General features: G+C 40.3%; 1 protein-coding gene across 1 annotated transcript in view; it reads left to right on the top strand.

Annotated features, from left to right (window-relative positions):
• SLC39A6 (solute carrier family 39 (zinc transporter), member 6) overlaps positions 1-11,504 on the top strand; it is a gene marked incomplete at its 5' end in the record, with an annotated part of 14,050 nt that extends 2,546 nt beyond the window's left edge. The window contains 5 exons of the mRNA XM_008942017.1: positions 653-722; positions 1,996-2,373; positions 8,629-8,709; positions 10,260-10,450; positions 11,352-11,504. Coding sequence (XP_008940265.1) covers positions 653-722; positions 1,996-2,373; positions 8,629-8,709; positions 10,260-10,450; positions 11,352-11,504 — 873 coding nt within the window. The remainder of the gene's footprint in view (positions 1-652; positions 723-1,995; positions 2,374-8,628; positions 8,710-10,259; positions 10,451-11,351) is intronic.
• Positions 11,505-15,956: the final 4,452 nt, after the last annotated feature.

Here is a 15,956-nt window from a genome sequence, read left to right as displayed (position 1 = left end):
TTTCCCTACCTCTAGTTAAATTTATTTGCCAAGTGAGGATATGAAGAGTTCCAAGCAAAACAAGTATTTTCTGTGCCCTTCCCTCGGGCACTGGGAATAGGTTTCCTGTTAGACTGATTATACCCTTCTAGATACTGAGTCACATCCTTCTAAATACTGAGTCACTGAGCATAAAAATTGTTGATACAGACTTTAGTGAGCAATGATTAGAAATTATAATTGGTTTTCTTTCAGTACACTTGAAAAAAATGAAATAAAAAAAAAACCAAACCATTTTACTAGCAGTACAATGGCAAAGAATTAGTGGAATAATTTTTACTCAGTATTTTGTGTGTTTTACTTCTGTGATGAACCCCTCTGCTTATTCTTCATGCAAAAATGTGGAGCACGTATGCACGTGGGTTGGTTTGTTGTTTTTTAGCTTTGGTGTGGTGTGTTTTTTTTTTAACTCCTGTGGAGCCTGAGGAACTTTTTTTGTCTTACTGTACTTTGCTGAGTTTCCCATGTTCCTCTTCTGCGCTGTTTATATGGCTTCCATGTTGACTACCTCCTGTGCAAGCTGATTTAATGTTGTGCATATAATGTTGCACATATATATATTCTGAAAAATAAGTAAAATATTCATAACTACAGTATTTTCTTTTGGAATAAGAAAAAAAATGAAGACGATGGAGAAAGTAAGACGTTTTCAGCGAATGAAGAAAAGTTAGATGCAGATGATCGTAAGTCTCAGTGATACTGCATGGTTGTTTTGTGACAGCACTGTCTAAAAAACCTGATTGATTTGCTGCTCATAGATCTGCTTCTTACTGTAGATTGGAACACTTGAATTCTTTTCAAACCAAAACCTGTCTGTGCGTTGATATGTAGAGGACTAGTTCTATTTGCTGCCTTCCTTTAAAAAACGTCGATGGGTTGGAAGTAGTGAATTCAGCTTTGAGTCCTTAAGCCTCTTTAATTCTGGATTTAACAGCAGAAGTTTAAGTCATTCTGTCAAGCTCTCTGGCCATGCCTGTTGCAAAATACGGGTGTACCTACTGGCTTCTCGCTTCTCTTAGATTGTATATGCATGATCCATTATTTACATTGCAGTATACCTTAAGTCTGAAGTTTCTTAGTTTATTTATTTATAAGGTTGATAGTCTAAAATCTCAGAGGTTACTTGAAGTATTTGGACTGCACATGATTGTGTGTCCCTAGGATCATGCTGTAAGCCAAAACACACCTCACTAGATACTTGGTTGCTCTTGTGGCTAGAAGGTGTTAAGTTTTTCAGAATAATTTTATAACTAATGAAGGAGTTTTTGGTAATACAGAAAAAAGTGTATTTGCTCATTTAATTGCAGGGGAAAAATTTAACAAGTTTTAAGAGTTAAAGTAACCTGATTGTGCCACTAATGTTTATATGAGAGCGTTTCATGGTTGGTGTTGACTTATTTTTGCATGTTTATTTTCCAAGTGTTCAAACTTAAGCTCCTGTGTATTTATGAAATACAGGAGTTTCCAAAATTATCTATAATGTATTCCTCTTCTGCATTCTTATTCTTCAGCCCTAATATGAATAAACGGCATGTGCTTTCCAGATACTTTGTCTTTCTGAAGCAATTTTGCTAACAGCCTTCATGCTGTGAAACTGGGACATAGAGCCTTCTGCTGTGTTTAAGTTGCAGTGGGTCTTAGATTAAAAGCTTTTTTCAGCCTTTGGGAGACATTTGTGCCCATAATGTAGGGGCCATTTTGGTAGCAGGGGACAGAAACTAAAGATTTTTCTTATTTTGAACTATTGGGGGATTACCTTAAAAATCTGATTAAAGAAAACTAAGTTCTGGAAACCCTTTGAAAAAAGAACTGTGCAAGAAACTAGGGTATCATTCTCAACTTCTAGACTTAGTAGTTTCATCTTTACTGCATCATATATTGAACTTGATTATTGCATCTTTGATTCCTGGGTGATTTTACAGATGTGTAATACTATACTCTGGGCTTTTGTAACAGGGCCTGAGTGCTATCTAGGGACGGACTCTCAGGATCCATCGCCCTTCATTTCTCAGCAGCCAGCTGTTAAAGAAGAGGAAGAAGTGATGATAGCACATTCTCATCAAGAGGAAGTTGACAATGAATATGTGTCCAGGGGCTGTAGAAACAAATGTCATTCTCACTTACACGATACTCTAGGACAGACGGATCATCTCAGCCATCATCACCATGACTACCATCATATTCTGCATCACCACCATCATCAGAACCACCATCCCCACAGCCACAGTCAGCGCTACTCGCGTGAGGAGCTGAAGGACGCAGGGATAGCGACTCTGGCGTGGATGGTGATTATGGGAGATGGACTACACAATTTCAGTGATGGCCTAGCAATTGGTAAGTGTTAGCTGGGACACTGCCTTTGCTCTATGTGAGGACAGCAAAGTCTTCTTGCTGTCACTTATCTCTGTATTAGGAGCACAACTAATTGGTGGTGGATTTTGAAGCCTAAACTTTTATCCGATAGCAACTCTGGATAAATAAGAAAAATACCTGGGTTAACAACCTGGATACCAATGACAAATGAAACAAATTACATGCTTACAGCTATGTTCCTTCAGGAAATTTATAAATTTTGCTTTATTTCCTACTTCTAGCAATATTAAAGCTACCATTTTTCAAAACTAAAGCTAGGCTTAATTTTAAAACTATAGGTATCTTAGTCCTACTTTTAGAGATGACTTTGTATTTCAGTGTCTGCAAGTGCTCAGCTATTTATTTTAGTTTTTTTTTTTTTTTTAAGACAAACTTGGTTTTGGTCACACAGAGCAACTGATGCTTTTCCACTTACCTCAGGCCACTCGTATCATTGGCTTTTTAATTTTTTTCTCATCCCTTTTCACTCATTATGCAGCAAGGTCAGGTTCTGTGCTTTGCACGGGTGGCTTTGCCTGTACTGAGCCCTGGTTACATATCCTGTGCAGGTGTCCCCAGAGCACCAGTGAGTGGGGAGACAGGGCTCTAGTTTAAATCTGCTTTAGCTTGAAGATGCCCCAGATGGATTAGGCCATATATGCTTGATTTTTGTGCTGGGGGAGGTAGGTGTGCATTCGTTTTCACTGTAAAATGAATTTGATCCAGGGCATTGTGTTCTCTAAGGTGCTTCCACGCTTTTGCATAGCAGTCCTGTCACATCCATGTTCTCAGATTTTACCATTGGCTAAAGAGCAGCATTGCAGTTCGTGTGAGTGTGTGCAGTAACCTTCCAGAGAAGGTCTGTGCTGCTTTTTGTATCCTAGGAATGTGTGAGTGGGGCATTAATTAATAGGATGTTAGTTAGCTATTGCCTGTCAGAAATATGATTCGTGAAGAAGATAACCAATATGTTGCCTTTATGCAGATTTTTGGATTAAGGGTGTCTATATCAATGAAAGGAGATGCTCAGTGTGCTGTACTTGGTTTCAAAACAGGCTCAGTCTCTCTTCCTGGAAAAGTATTCTAAGTTTTATTTCCTTAAACACCAGTCATAGTCCGCTTAAAATCTGGTTCTTAAAGTTGAGCATAATAATCCATTTTTTGGTGTTCTCTTTTTCTCTTTTAAAAAATTTAAGCCCGTATAAAGTTCTTTTACATGTAAACATAGTGTCTGTCTTTTTGTTCCTTCTTTGTTCATGTCCCTGTGTTTCCCTTACATGTTGTAGCTGTTCAGTCTTTTTTGACAATGCTTCAGTAAAAATATTTATCACAAATATAACACATTCAATACTATGGTTTGGATTACTGGTTGGAAGGTCAAATTTGAGAATTTCCTGTTTTGTTTTTTTTTTTTTCTAGGAGAGCTAGACTACAGGTATTTCAGTTTTAGGTTAAAGTAAGTTAGAGAAATTGAAGTCAAACTAGTAATCTTCAGTTCTTACACTAGTCTTTTGTAATCTTGACTTTAGTATTTAAGACTAATCTTTACAGGTATTTGATTTATTTCTAGCTTGCACAGCATACAGGGGTCAGTGCACCAGTATCAGTCTTTCTGTAAATTTTATCGTAGAAACAAGTTCATTCTTGTTTGAAGAGAAAACCCAATAATAACTGTTTTCTTAGAGCAGTATTTGCAGTTGTTCAGATTCAGTTAATTCAAAGTATAATGTGAAAAGAGACCTTTAGATTTAATCGCATTTTTGATGAAAGTTGAAGCATGGAATGGAAATTCCCAAGCAGATCAGTAGTGAAAACATAGGAGGAGGAGGAGGATGATTTGCATACAAATGACATACAGAATCAATTACCTCTTAGCATTAGGGAGATTTGGGCAGGAGCTATGACTTACAGTTATAAAAGGAAAAGCATGAGGAAGGTTAATAAAGGCTTATTGAACAAGTGAGAGCAATAGCTTTTATAAGTCCTGCTGTGTAGCTTGTTCAGGCTAATGGAAATGTGGCTTTCCTTCAGTTCTAGATGTGCTCAAAAGTATTACAGGAAAACATTGATTTGATGATGTTGTGAAAATTCCAGTGCTACTTGTATAGCATTTTACTTGTATTTAAATGAAGATGTAAATGCTTCTGTGAAGATCACTTTAGCCAGAGTAGCTCTTCATTCACTTCATTCATTCTCTGTGATTTGTTATTCGTAACTTCCATCAGTTACTTTTTTCCTCAAATCTGTTGTGCTAATTATGGAGGAATAAGATATAAGTGCTTATTTTTCTATTAAAACATGGAACAGTTGCATCTACTTCGTACAAAATGAGCTTCTGTAGTTTGAATTTTTCTGTGTAGGTTCAACTAAGTAACTAAAATGTAGAACACCATGTTGATGATAATCTTGCAGAATTTTTTTTTTTTTTTCTTTAGGTCTTTTTTTGAGAGAAGTGAAGTCTTAAGAGTATATTTTAAGACACCATGGCACTACTCATCAGCTTCTTGAGTGGGGACAATACCCAATATATTAACATAGTCTTCAGTTGGTTAATGTTTCGAGACATCTTTTTAGCACTGAACAGTAAAAATAGATATTCCTTAGTTAAGCTTGTCCCTTGGTTGTTTTGTATCTGTACAGTATACAGCCATATCAGCCACCTAGATGCTTTGCAAAGCAGTCAGGTTTTGTTTGGCTTGGTTTTGTGGTCCCAAAATTAGATTTACCATGTGTGATTAAGCTGGATTCTTGTATTTTTAGCTTTCCTCTAAGTGATAAGACTGGGAAAATATTGTATAGAGAGAGTAATACAGAGCAACTTGTAGATTATTTAGGGTACAGGTGTGGGAGAAAGTAATTACCCTTTGCCTTCCTCTACTTATCTAGTCCCCTCAGAAGCTGAAGCCTGATTGAATGCTGATGAATTCTCCTTTCTTAGTAGGAAGTAACTGTAGCTATCCTCTCTGTCTCAAAATTTGACTCCAAAACTATAAAGCAATTTTGGAGGTGAGGACAATAGACCAATACCTAGAAAAGATGGATAGTGTTTCTAAAACCCTCTTTTTGGTAGTCAGGTAGCAGTAACTCCTGTCGCTTACCTGTTAATTACTGTGTAGGCTCCCATGAATGTTTTAGAGCTCAATGGGCTCACCTCAAAATAGCTTTTGTCTTGCACCCTGTGCATCTCTGAATTGGGCATAACAAATCAGAGTCTTAGAAATGGGTGACTTCCAGAGGTCATCAGGTTGAACCCTACACTTGAAGCAGCTCTTGGGAACACTAGATTCACTCAGTCATGGCTTTGCACAGCCAAGCCTTGAAAACCTCCACAGATGGGGGGATTCCACCACATCTGTGGCTGACCTCCTCTAGAGTTGCACTACTGTTTATTAATAAAGAGTTTTATTTATGTCCAGCCCAAAGTTCCCAAATTGTCATTTGCAGCCTCTTTTCCTTTTTTGAAGGCTTCTTCATATTTGTGACTGCACTAAAGGTTCTTACAAGCTGCTGTTAGACCACTCCCTTATTGTGGTGGAGAGAGAGGTTAAATACACCTTGCTTCCTCAAGCTTTTCAGCCTTATGCTGTAGACCTCTGACCATCTTTGTCAGCCTCTCTTGGGCAGTGTTCATACCTGCCTTGAACTGGGACACCCACAATGGACAGAGAAGTCCAGGAACAGCTTCAACAGTGCTTAGCAGCAGAAGGGGATAAGAACTTAGTCTCCTGGCCTTGCTTCTCCAGGGACTGTGCAGTTGGTGGTTCACTGTACTAGCAGGGAGGGCACACTGCTGGCTGATGGTCAACTGGTGCATCATAACCCTCATGTCTTTTTTTGGGAAGGCTGCTGTTTCAGCCAGTCAGTTCCTCCCTTGTACTAACGCATGAAGTTTTTCTGCCCCACGTGCAGAACTTCTCACTTTTCCTCTTTGAAGTTTGTAAGATTTCTGTCAGTCTTTGTCCTTTTTGTTCCACTGCTTTTAGCTTCCTTGTTGCTAATCTTTTGTTTCTGTTTCTTGTGTGCTTTCTTTTTGAGTCTTAATCTATGAAGACACAGCCTAGCCAGGCATACCTTCTGTTGGAAGTCCTAGTGTTTTCTGAACAGGGTGGTTCATTTGTGCACTGTTCCCAGCGTATTCTACCCTGCAGCTCCTTAAATGAGTCAAAGTTTGCTTCATTGAAATCTACAGTCCTAATTTTGTTTCTTCCTTTCCCAGCCTGATTCTGTATCCTGAACTCAGTTACCTCATGCTCGCTGAAGCTCAGGATGCCACTTTTTGCTGTATTTGTCATCAGTTCTTCCTTGTTTGTGAGCAGCAGGTCAGGCACAACTCTAATCCTGGTTCGCTCTTCTATCATTTGTATCAGGAAAACATTGCCAACACAATTAAGGAACATCATGGACTGTGTGCCCAGTGCTGTTACCTTCACAGCTGAAAACTCTCATGTGAATGGTGACATCTTGTGTGGTTGTTCATAGGTAGCCTTATCCACCACCTTTTCTTGGTTATGTGGTTTGTAACCGTATTACTAGTGTTACTGTGATCTATGACCAGGAGACTCAGTGGGCACAAGAAACCGCATTAATTCATAGTTTTATAGTGGAGCTTTGTGCAGTCAAGGAGGTCCTGTATGTAGGTAGACAAAAACCACCAAAAGCTTACTTGTATTCTTTCTTTTTCTGGGCAATCTCTGTACCTATCCATGGCAGGCCAAACAGGCTTTGGTGGTGTCTCCACAGCATCATCCAGGCAGGTTGTGATCACGCAGTGGACTACCCTGGGCTATAGCTCTGGTCAGTGGGTCTGCCTCTGCTCTCTATCCTGCATGGGAGGGAATCTCCTGTCACTAAAACTATTTGTATTCTTTTTGTATTACTAATCTGATGTGCTGGATAAATATTCTGGGCTAGGCAGAAGTCATTCATTGTCCATCACGTGCCAAGGGGATGACCATATTCTCTAGATAAACAGCTGCATGAGGGGATGAAGGGTTATTCCCGTGCCAGGCTTCACTGTTTTCAAATTTTACCTATCTGGGAGTTCATGTTTCCAGTTCTAGTGCTTCTGTTGTCCTGCTTTCTTCTTTTTAGTTTGAAGAGGCTTGGGCTCTTGCCTTTGTAGAACCCCTTATGAAGACCCTCTCGAACCCCTGCTCATTATGCCTCACTCAGTGATACCTGCTTACTGCTTTTTGCATCTCCTTCACTGGGTCCCACAGTACACATCCCAGAGGAGCAGCTGCTGTGGTTGTCAGGGCAGGGAGGAGCATCTGCCATTTCTTGCAGATGAAGACCTGGACAGCAGTGTCCACCCCTGGGAGTCACATCTCAGTAGCAGCTGCTGGAGTACTGGGGCTGGCATTGTCTCCTGTGGGCTCATTGCTGTGGTAGCCCTTTCTCTGAGCAGTACTCCTGTCTCCCTGGCTGTGGCATGGCCTCGTGCCTCTGGCAGGTTGTTGGCAGTGCCTGTTTGCTGGCAGGCTGGTGGCAGTGCTGAAGAGGAGGCTGGGCGTGGTTCTGCTGCTCCCCTCGGCGAGGCTGCCCGGGCCGGGGCCTTCGGCGCTGGGCGTGAGCCCCGCTGTGAGCTGCTTCCTCAGCTGCTGTCCTGTCAGGAGAAGAGCAAGCAACAGGAGGAGTGGAGAAAACAAGGACGATGGAGACTGTTGGACTAGTTTAATGGGGTTTTGTGTGTTTGTTTTTTTTTTTTTTCCCCCCCTGTGCTTAAAATATGATCATTCACTGATGTGCAAACTGCCTAGAATTCAGTCTTTCATTGCTGGTGTTCACATGACTATAGAGCTCTTCTTACTGTTGAGCTGGCTTCCCATTTTCCAGGGCCTGGCTCTGAGGCAGTTAAGCTGCCTTCTTCCCTTTGTATAATTTTTTTAAAAAAAGACACTTTTTTTGTGTCTTTTCTGAGGGTATTTCCATTTACTGATTTTGGGAGCGGAGGGGGGAGAGTTGTGTCGTTGAAAGGTATTGGCTTTGTTCAGAAATAAGATAATGAAATGGGTTTGCTTTAACTACTTGGAGGATTCTGTGTTCCTTCAGATTTGGAAACTTATGAATCATAACCGACGACTATTCAGTTTACAAGTTTTCACAAGCATAAGAAAAATCTGAGTGAGGCTACTATGTCCTCATCTGGTGCAAGCACACACAACACAGTGCATGTGCACTTGATGTCTGAATATGCAGTAATGTTTGTTTATTTTTCTCTTTTTTTTCTCTTGACAGGAGCAGCCTTTACTGAAGGGTTATCTAGCGGTTTAAGCACTTCTGTGGCTGTATTTTGCCATGAATTACCTCATGAGCTAGGTAAGACTCCAGTATTTTTGTATGCTGTAGGTATAGGTACTTTGAGATGCACTTCAGAGAACTACAAGTGATTTTATTCTGTGGCACAGTAAAATTTCACCAGAAAACTTCATCTGTGTCCAGTTGTCTACTCAAGGATACTTCTAACTTAATTACTTTTATTTCTTAATTGAATTAATCTTCCTTTAGCTGAAATATTTTTATTTTTTACTTTGTTTAAAACTGTGTCTGTTGCAGTTACTTACAACTTGTTCTCTGTAGTTGAGTTGTAGTTTGTTTTCCTCAGCAATATAAACCCTGAATTGCAGAAGAAAGCATGTCAGAATTTGCTTTTCTCAGGTCTCAGAACATTCATTTACTGGAGCTTATAAACCAGTATGTGTACACATCGAGGTATTTATTAAACAGTTTGATGTATTTGTCTGTCTGTCCAATGTTACACAGAAATACCTTACTCTGGAGAAAAGGTGCCCGATTTTATGACATGGGAGGAGTTGAGTCTTGCTCATCTGAATATGAATTCCATGGGAATCTTGGAACTTGTTTTAATTATATGTACTAAATACTGTTAGCACAAATGTACAAAATAATTCTGTGTTATGAATCTGATAATTTTAGATTCAAGTGTTCTGTTGGGTTTGGAAGCAAAAAAAAGAGAATTTTTAAATCTAAGTCAGTGCAGAAAGCGTGATAGAAATACCTTCTTAACAGAGGACATGAAGTGGCATAGGAATACTGAAACAGGTGGGACTAGCTGAAGTTAGCTGGGGATAAAATTGGATCATTCTGTTGTTAATGCTAAACAGTCTTTTTAACATACCCGTTCATCTTAATTCCAATATCTTGTGGGAAAAGTTGTAAAAAATAACTCAGCTTTGAAGGTTGCTTTGTTTAATTCAGCTGGTGATAACTGATTTATTTTTTTGTATAGAATTCATTTTATTTCCAAATAATAAGCTTATGCTATTTTACTCTCTTTTAGAACTAACTAATCTAAACAAAAAAAAATTGTCTATTCTGAATTGCAGAAAACCTGTTTCTGGCTGGTAGTCTATCATTCCTTCAAGTAAAAAAGACATTAAGGATCATTTAGAGAATCACAGAAACATAGATTTAGAGACATTAATACAGAAATTGTTTCAAAATTTGTGAAACAGCTGAAGTGCACAGCAGTTACAGGATAATAAATGGAATCATCATTATTGCTTTATGCAATTAAATGGGAATATTTTATTTTAGAAACTTCTTTAGAATGCTCATGCACATCAGGTACTGCAGTGTTCTATAGGATTGGTTTAAATGCAGACTACACTAAAAGCTGCTTTTCCCCCAAATCCTAAGACTTTAAGGTTATAAGCACACAGTGTTTGCTGCTGTGTTATTCTTCTTGTATGCTTTTTAATTTTCTGTCCTGCAGCAATTCCTGATTTTGTGAAGGAAGCTAAATAAGGCAAACAACAGCATAAAAATAGCTTAGTAATCTTGTAAGTAAGAGGAGAACTCATGAATACTGTAATAGTTACCTGAGGATTTGTTTTTCCCTGTTACAGGAGATTTTGCTGTACTTCTGAAAGCGGGCATGACTGTCAAGCAGGCTGTGCTTTACAATGCTCTGTCAGCTATGCTGGCCTACCTGGGAATGGCGACTGGGATCCTCATCGGTCACTATGCAGACAATGTTTCCATGTGGATATTTGCACTTACTGCTGGCCTGTTCATGTATGTGGCTCTTGTGGATATGGTAAGTGGCTAGACCTACTTGAATTTTATGTAATGTAGTTCAAAATATAATTAGCATTAATTCTTAATCTCAAAATAAATCCTTCTGTCTTTTTCTCCCTCAATTAACTTTTTCTGCACTTGAGGATGCTGATGAGTATGTGGTGTAAGTGCTCAGTCACCTGTTCAGGTGGAAGATTGCTTTTATTTAGGTTACTGTAGGAACAGAGGTTGATTCTCCCTTAGATGTTCAACAGAGGCAATTAACAGCAGAGGCAGAGTGAAAAATGCTTCTGACAGGGACTGGCATAGCAGACAGCCAGTAAGACTGCAAGTTGCACACTGTCGGCAACGCCAGAGGTGTTTGGGCTTTTGCACTGTCACTGTTGCTGCTTGGGATGAAGACAGAACTGTATTAAAACAAGTCCTGCACCTCAGAAGTATGTTCGTACAAAAGTACAAAGTATCTGGTAGATGTTTGTGGAAGCATTACTGTCTTCTGGAGGATAAAATTCTTGGTGTGCCTTGATCAAATCAATTGGTAAATAATCATATTGTGAGTAAATGGCTGGCTTAAGGCATTAGCATAATTATAATGAAAACATTAATTAGAACACCACAGAGTCTCTCTGTCTGTAAATATGAGAGCAGACTGATGAAGTTATTCACATTGAGTGACAGCCAGTTGAAGGAGTAGCATTAATGCAGTCAATCCGAAAGACTTGAGGAGTCAGATCTGTTTTAGCAGAGGACCTTAGAGCCCTAATGGCTCAATGGTTGGACTTGACGATCTTGAAGGTCCCTTCCAACCTAAAGGATTCTATGATTCTATGACTCTTCTGCTTTGTGGCTCATGGTTGAAGAACTGGGTCAGAAGTAAACAGTTTATTTTTAAGGCATTTAACACTTCCTTGTTTGTTCAGGTGCCTGAAATGCTCCACAACGATGCCAGCGACCATGGGTGCAGCCGCTGGGGATACTTCCTGCTGCAGAACGCGGGGATTCTCCTGGGGTTTGGGATAATGCTGCTGATCTCTGTGTTTGAACATAAGATTGTATTCAGCATAAACCTGTAATCCTGGTTGCCAGGAAGAGAGCTTGCTGTTAAATTATAAGTGGTACGTATTTTTCTATTCCATCCTCTAATGGGAGAGGTACCTTTGATATAGACTAGGTATTTTTATTGGTGTTCTTTCTGGTGTCCCTCCCTTCTCCCCCTGATAGAAATGAACACTGTAAGGGTTTTTCTCACTTAGGATTTAGCATTGCATATGGTACTGTGGAATGCTGTACTTAGTAAAGCATGGTGGAAGTGCCAAATCTATTATAGGAATATTACCTTGGGGGGGTTAGGTTGGGCTTTTTTTAGTAAATTTATTTACTGTATGTAATTATATGTAATGGGGTTTTTTTACTTCAGTGGTGTTGTTTGTTTAAATAAAACCACAGTGGTTTTTATTTTAGCACAATCAAAATCAGTGGATACAAAGTAGTGAGCAGTGTAAAACAAGAAAAAAGACATGTAATAAGTAGCATGTGTTTATACTGGTACAAACTCATCTCTTCTGCATCCACCTAGTTTACACAGAGTGGTATTCTTCAGTCCACTCCATCCTTTTTATGGTGGTTCTTCTCTCAGTAGCTTGTGGATTCTTTGCATTTTATTCTCTCAATTGCTTTCTACTGCAAGCAGATTCTCTTGTGAAATCCTGCTCTAAGTGTTTGCACTAAATGTTTTGTTTCATGTCTTGTGATGTGAGTTGCTTTTCATCGATTTCTCTAATCAGCAACAAAAGTACACTTCTTAGGCTGTAAAAGCATGGCTCTGGCTCTATCTCTAACATATGACTCCCAGCAAAAAGACTTTTGAAGTGGTGCTGTGTCCCACTGACGCTGCCTAGATGGCAAAGGTGCATTGAAGTCTGTTTGATATCAAGGGGAAGAGTGCTATAGGCTGAGACAGTCACTTACTACAACAGCTTCTCTAAGTAAAGTGTTGATTTACTTTGGGAAACCAGCTGAGTGGGAGAGCTGACTACTTCTAGTTCAGTGTGACTGAACACAAACCTGTGCTGGCAGAACAGTTACATTCTTTGTGAGAGCCACAGCTGAGAAATGCAAAGCCAGCAACATTTTCTTTGACAGCATCTATGGGGAAGCAGCATGTTAAGGATGATTAAGTGTATACCTAAGTACACAGTTTGAGCTTACAGTCCTAGTATTTTAACCACTCTGAAAGTAACTGCAGGAAGGATAAGGATTAAAAAGATGATGGCAAAATAAATAGATTCTGCATTTGCAGGGCAGGTGAATATTGAGCAACTGCTATATAATGAATAAGTAACAGAATTGTGCTAGCTTTTTTTTAGCTTTAATTGTGTTAGCTTTACCTTGACTAGCTAGCTTTAGAAATACCAGAAATGAAACAATTAGAATTTATTCCTGATCCAGCCTTACCACTGCTTTAAATCATCAGCTGTATAAAAAAACTTGCACAGAGAATAAGTGTTTGGTAAGACCATGTCTGACAGGTTAAAACAGTGTGGCATATGTCAGTCTGTCACACAATGAAGGCCTGAACTACTCTGTCTCAGAAAGCAATGTTTGGAATTGAGAGGTTTGGGTGGTTTGTTTTGTTAGGGTGTTTTTGAATGTATGTGTTTGTTTTTTTACCAGCTAAGAAATGGGGATCAGAGGAGTTTCTGCAGCCAGTGGATCACTAGCTTTTCCTCCTCCTTCAGTCTCTCCTTAAGTTAACAAGATTACATCTCCTGCCCACAGTGACGATGGAATCCTGTCCCTGGGCTCCTTTGAAGCCAGGGCATAGAGAAAGGTGTTGCCCTCGGCTCTGCTAATACATCCTGAGGGGAGCACTGAGCTTGTGGTGGGGTCTTAGCGGCCCCACCAGATCCACACGTGAATGAACCTTATATCTCTGTGCTTGGTGAGCAGTTGTTTGGAGAGAAAAACAGACTTGTCTTTTGGAAGCACTCACTTTCTTCCTCCCCAGTATAACTTGCCATCACTAGAAGCTACTCTGGGCTTTTATCTCGTAACAGGAACACTGACAAAATCTAGGTACATTCCCTCCCTTCATCAAGCACTTTGCATTTTGTGTGTCTTTTATTCTATGCTATTGCATTTTGATTAAGCCTTTGGACTTCTGTTAGAAGCACAGCTCTGAACAGAGGGATTGTGCCACGGTACAGTAGCTGTCAGCTGTGTTTTTATAGCATCTGCTTGATCACCCATCCTGTGCTTTTTTTTTTTTTTTACTCTTTTCTTGGAGCAGTTGTGCTAGTATTCCCAAGCTTGGACTGGTAGTACCGGTGAGTATGATTAAAAAATGTCTGTCCAGCCATGGCTTTTTTTATCTTCCATGCTCTTAAGCCATTAGCTTATTTGAGCTCTTTGAAGAGGAAGTAACTCTTCTCTCTTTTTCAGTCTAATCTCTTATGATACTTGTGCTCTTCTGCCCTGTGCTACATTCACTTCTTGAATTTGTAGCTGAACTCTGTCAAAAACCCATCTGCTGCTCTTCTTCTTTCATTTGCTACCTCTGGTGCTTGGATACCATGATCTCATGGAAAGCTGTTTTGTTTCTGGGATGCGCACAGCATGGCTTTCTTCTTCTGAAAAGCAAGTTTTAGAAAAACAAAGTTCAAAACAACCCTGTTACCGCATACACACACACTCTAAACCTCTCAAAACAGAATTTTTCATGCCTTGACTACTGCATTTTCCTATCCTTACCTCCTGTCTTGGCAGTCCCATGTCATTACAGATCTCTCAAAATGTGGCTGATTTCCCCTGGAGTTCTTCCCATGTCTATTACAGTTGAATGTGTCACCCTTTGCAGTGGTCTGATTTGACCCTCATCTGTCTAAATGAGTCTTGCCTTTGTTAGGCTAATGGTGCTGGTCACCTTCAGAGCTGATGTGCCTCTGTTCCTGCTCTTGTACTGCTCCTCAGGAGCACTACACATTCCTAGGGGGGAAAAAAAACCATAAATCAGTAAGACTGCTCTCTTTCCCTCCAAGACTCTCATCACAGCTCTGTTCTGCTGAAATGCAGAGTCTGAGGTGCAACCTTGCTGCATCCCAGAGGGTTTTGTAGGGATTGGATGCTGTGTTTTCCAGTGGTCTGGTAAACCACCATAAATTCGGCGCGCTTTACCCCATGGGGTTTTTTTGTCCTGCATCCTTGGCTGTTGCAGAAATCGGGCATGCTCCATCTCTGGTCGTGAGGGATTTCAGTCCTGGATGAGTTCAGTTCATTTTGAATTTTTTACTAGTGGTTTCTGTTAGCCTACAACCTTAATAGCTGCTAGTTCAGGTGGGCTTCTTTTGTCCATGTGCTGGGTAGGACATAGGAAGTGTTGTCCTAGAGATTTTTAGGATCAGTGACTAAAAGACAGAGATAAATCTATAAATATCAGTAGCAATTCCAGTGGGATCTTGGCTGTTTTTTGTAGTCAACTGGCATTAAAATACCTGCATATCAAAACACATTGTTAATGTAAACATGAAAAATGCCTTCAGAGCACATGGGCAGGAGTGGCTTCGTAAGCCAGACACAAGCTTATCCCACCTGTTCAGTGCTCTTTAGTCTTTGGTGGAGAGTTGTCCATGATGGACAGCTGTCCAGACTAGTCTAGTAACTGAGGAAACTAGAGACTGAAACCTGCAGTAGGTTTGTACCAGCAAGATGACAAAAGTTGGTTTGATTTTTTTTTTTTCTTCTTTGTCAGCCTTATAAAGTAGTACTGGCATCTGTTGCAGGGTGCTGGCACTGAAAATACTGTTTGGCAAATTCAGAGGGCAGAGCCTCTAAGCAGCCCTTTATTTTTATGCACATTTTTTCTGCAGCAGTCAGTAACGTGGGTATCTGTCTATATAGCTGGAGTAGCTGGGCACAACAGAAACGCTTCATTTTTAAGCATAGACCTTAATTTTATGTGCTGTTACAGCTGCCTTATTGAGCACCTGTGCTAGATGCAGGTAAACAGAATAGGCCAACAATGCTGGGATCAAAGTTACTACTTTTTTTTTTTTTTTGTAGCATGTTCTTCTAATGACTTTGATCTGTATTTGTAGAGAAACGGTTACAGTGAGCTGGTGCTGAAAATACCCATGGTTTGGTGATTACTGTGTGCAGTGGGAGTCAAACTGTGAGTGCGAGAGTTCTCAGCTGCCCGGCCTGGGGGCAGCAGGAGCCGGGGTGCCCTCGCTGGCAAATGTGAGGTGGGCACCTGGCTCCCTCTGCTCCTGCAGGAGAGTCACGGGTGGGGGGAGGTCACCACGGCACCCCCACGCGTAAAGTCCCTGGGGCGAAACCCCCTCATTCCGCTTGCCACAAGCAAGAAACAAAACGGTGTTTTTATTTCAAGTGCTGTTTGGATGTATAGGTGATCGCTGTGGCTGTTACTGTATTGCTGCGTGCTGGAGAAAATAAACCACTGAACCAAATGCTGCGTTTGGAGCGTTTTCCTCTTGGCTCTTCGTTCCTTTACATCGTTCTCGGGGCGG

This window comes from Merops nubicus, unplaced genomic scaffold, assembly GCF_000691845.1.
Source record: "Merops nubicus isolate BGI_N331 unplaced genomic scaffold, ASM69184v1 scaffold48606, whole genome shotgun sequence".
NCBI classification, from domain to species: domain Eukaryota; kingdom Metazoa; phylum Chordata; class Aves; order Coraciiformes; family Meropidae; genus Merops; species Merops nubicus.
The sequence above is the reverse complement of the archived record's forward strand: the minus strand, read 5'-3'. Positions and strand labels throughout refer to the sequence as shown.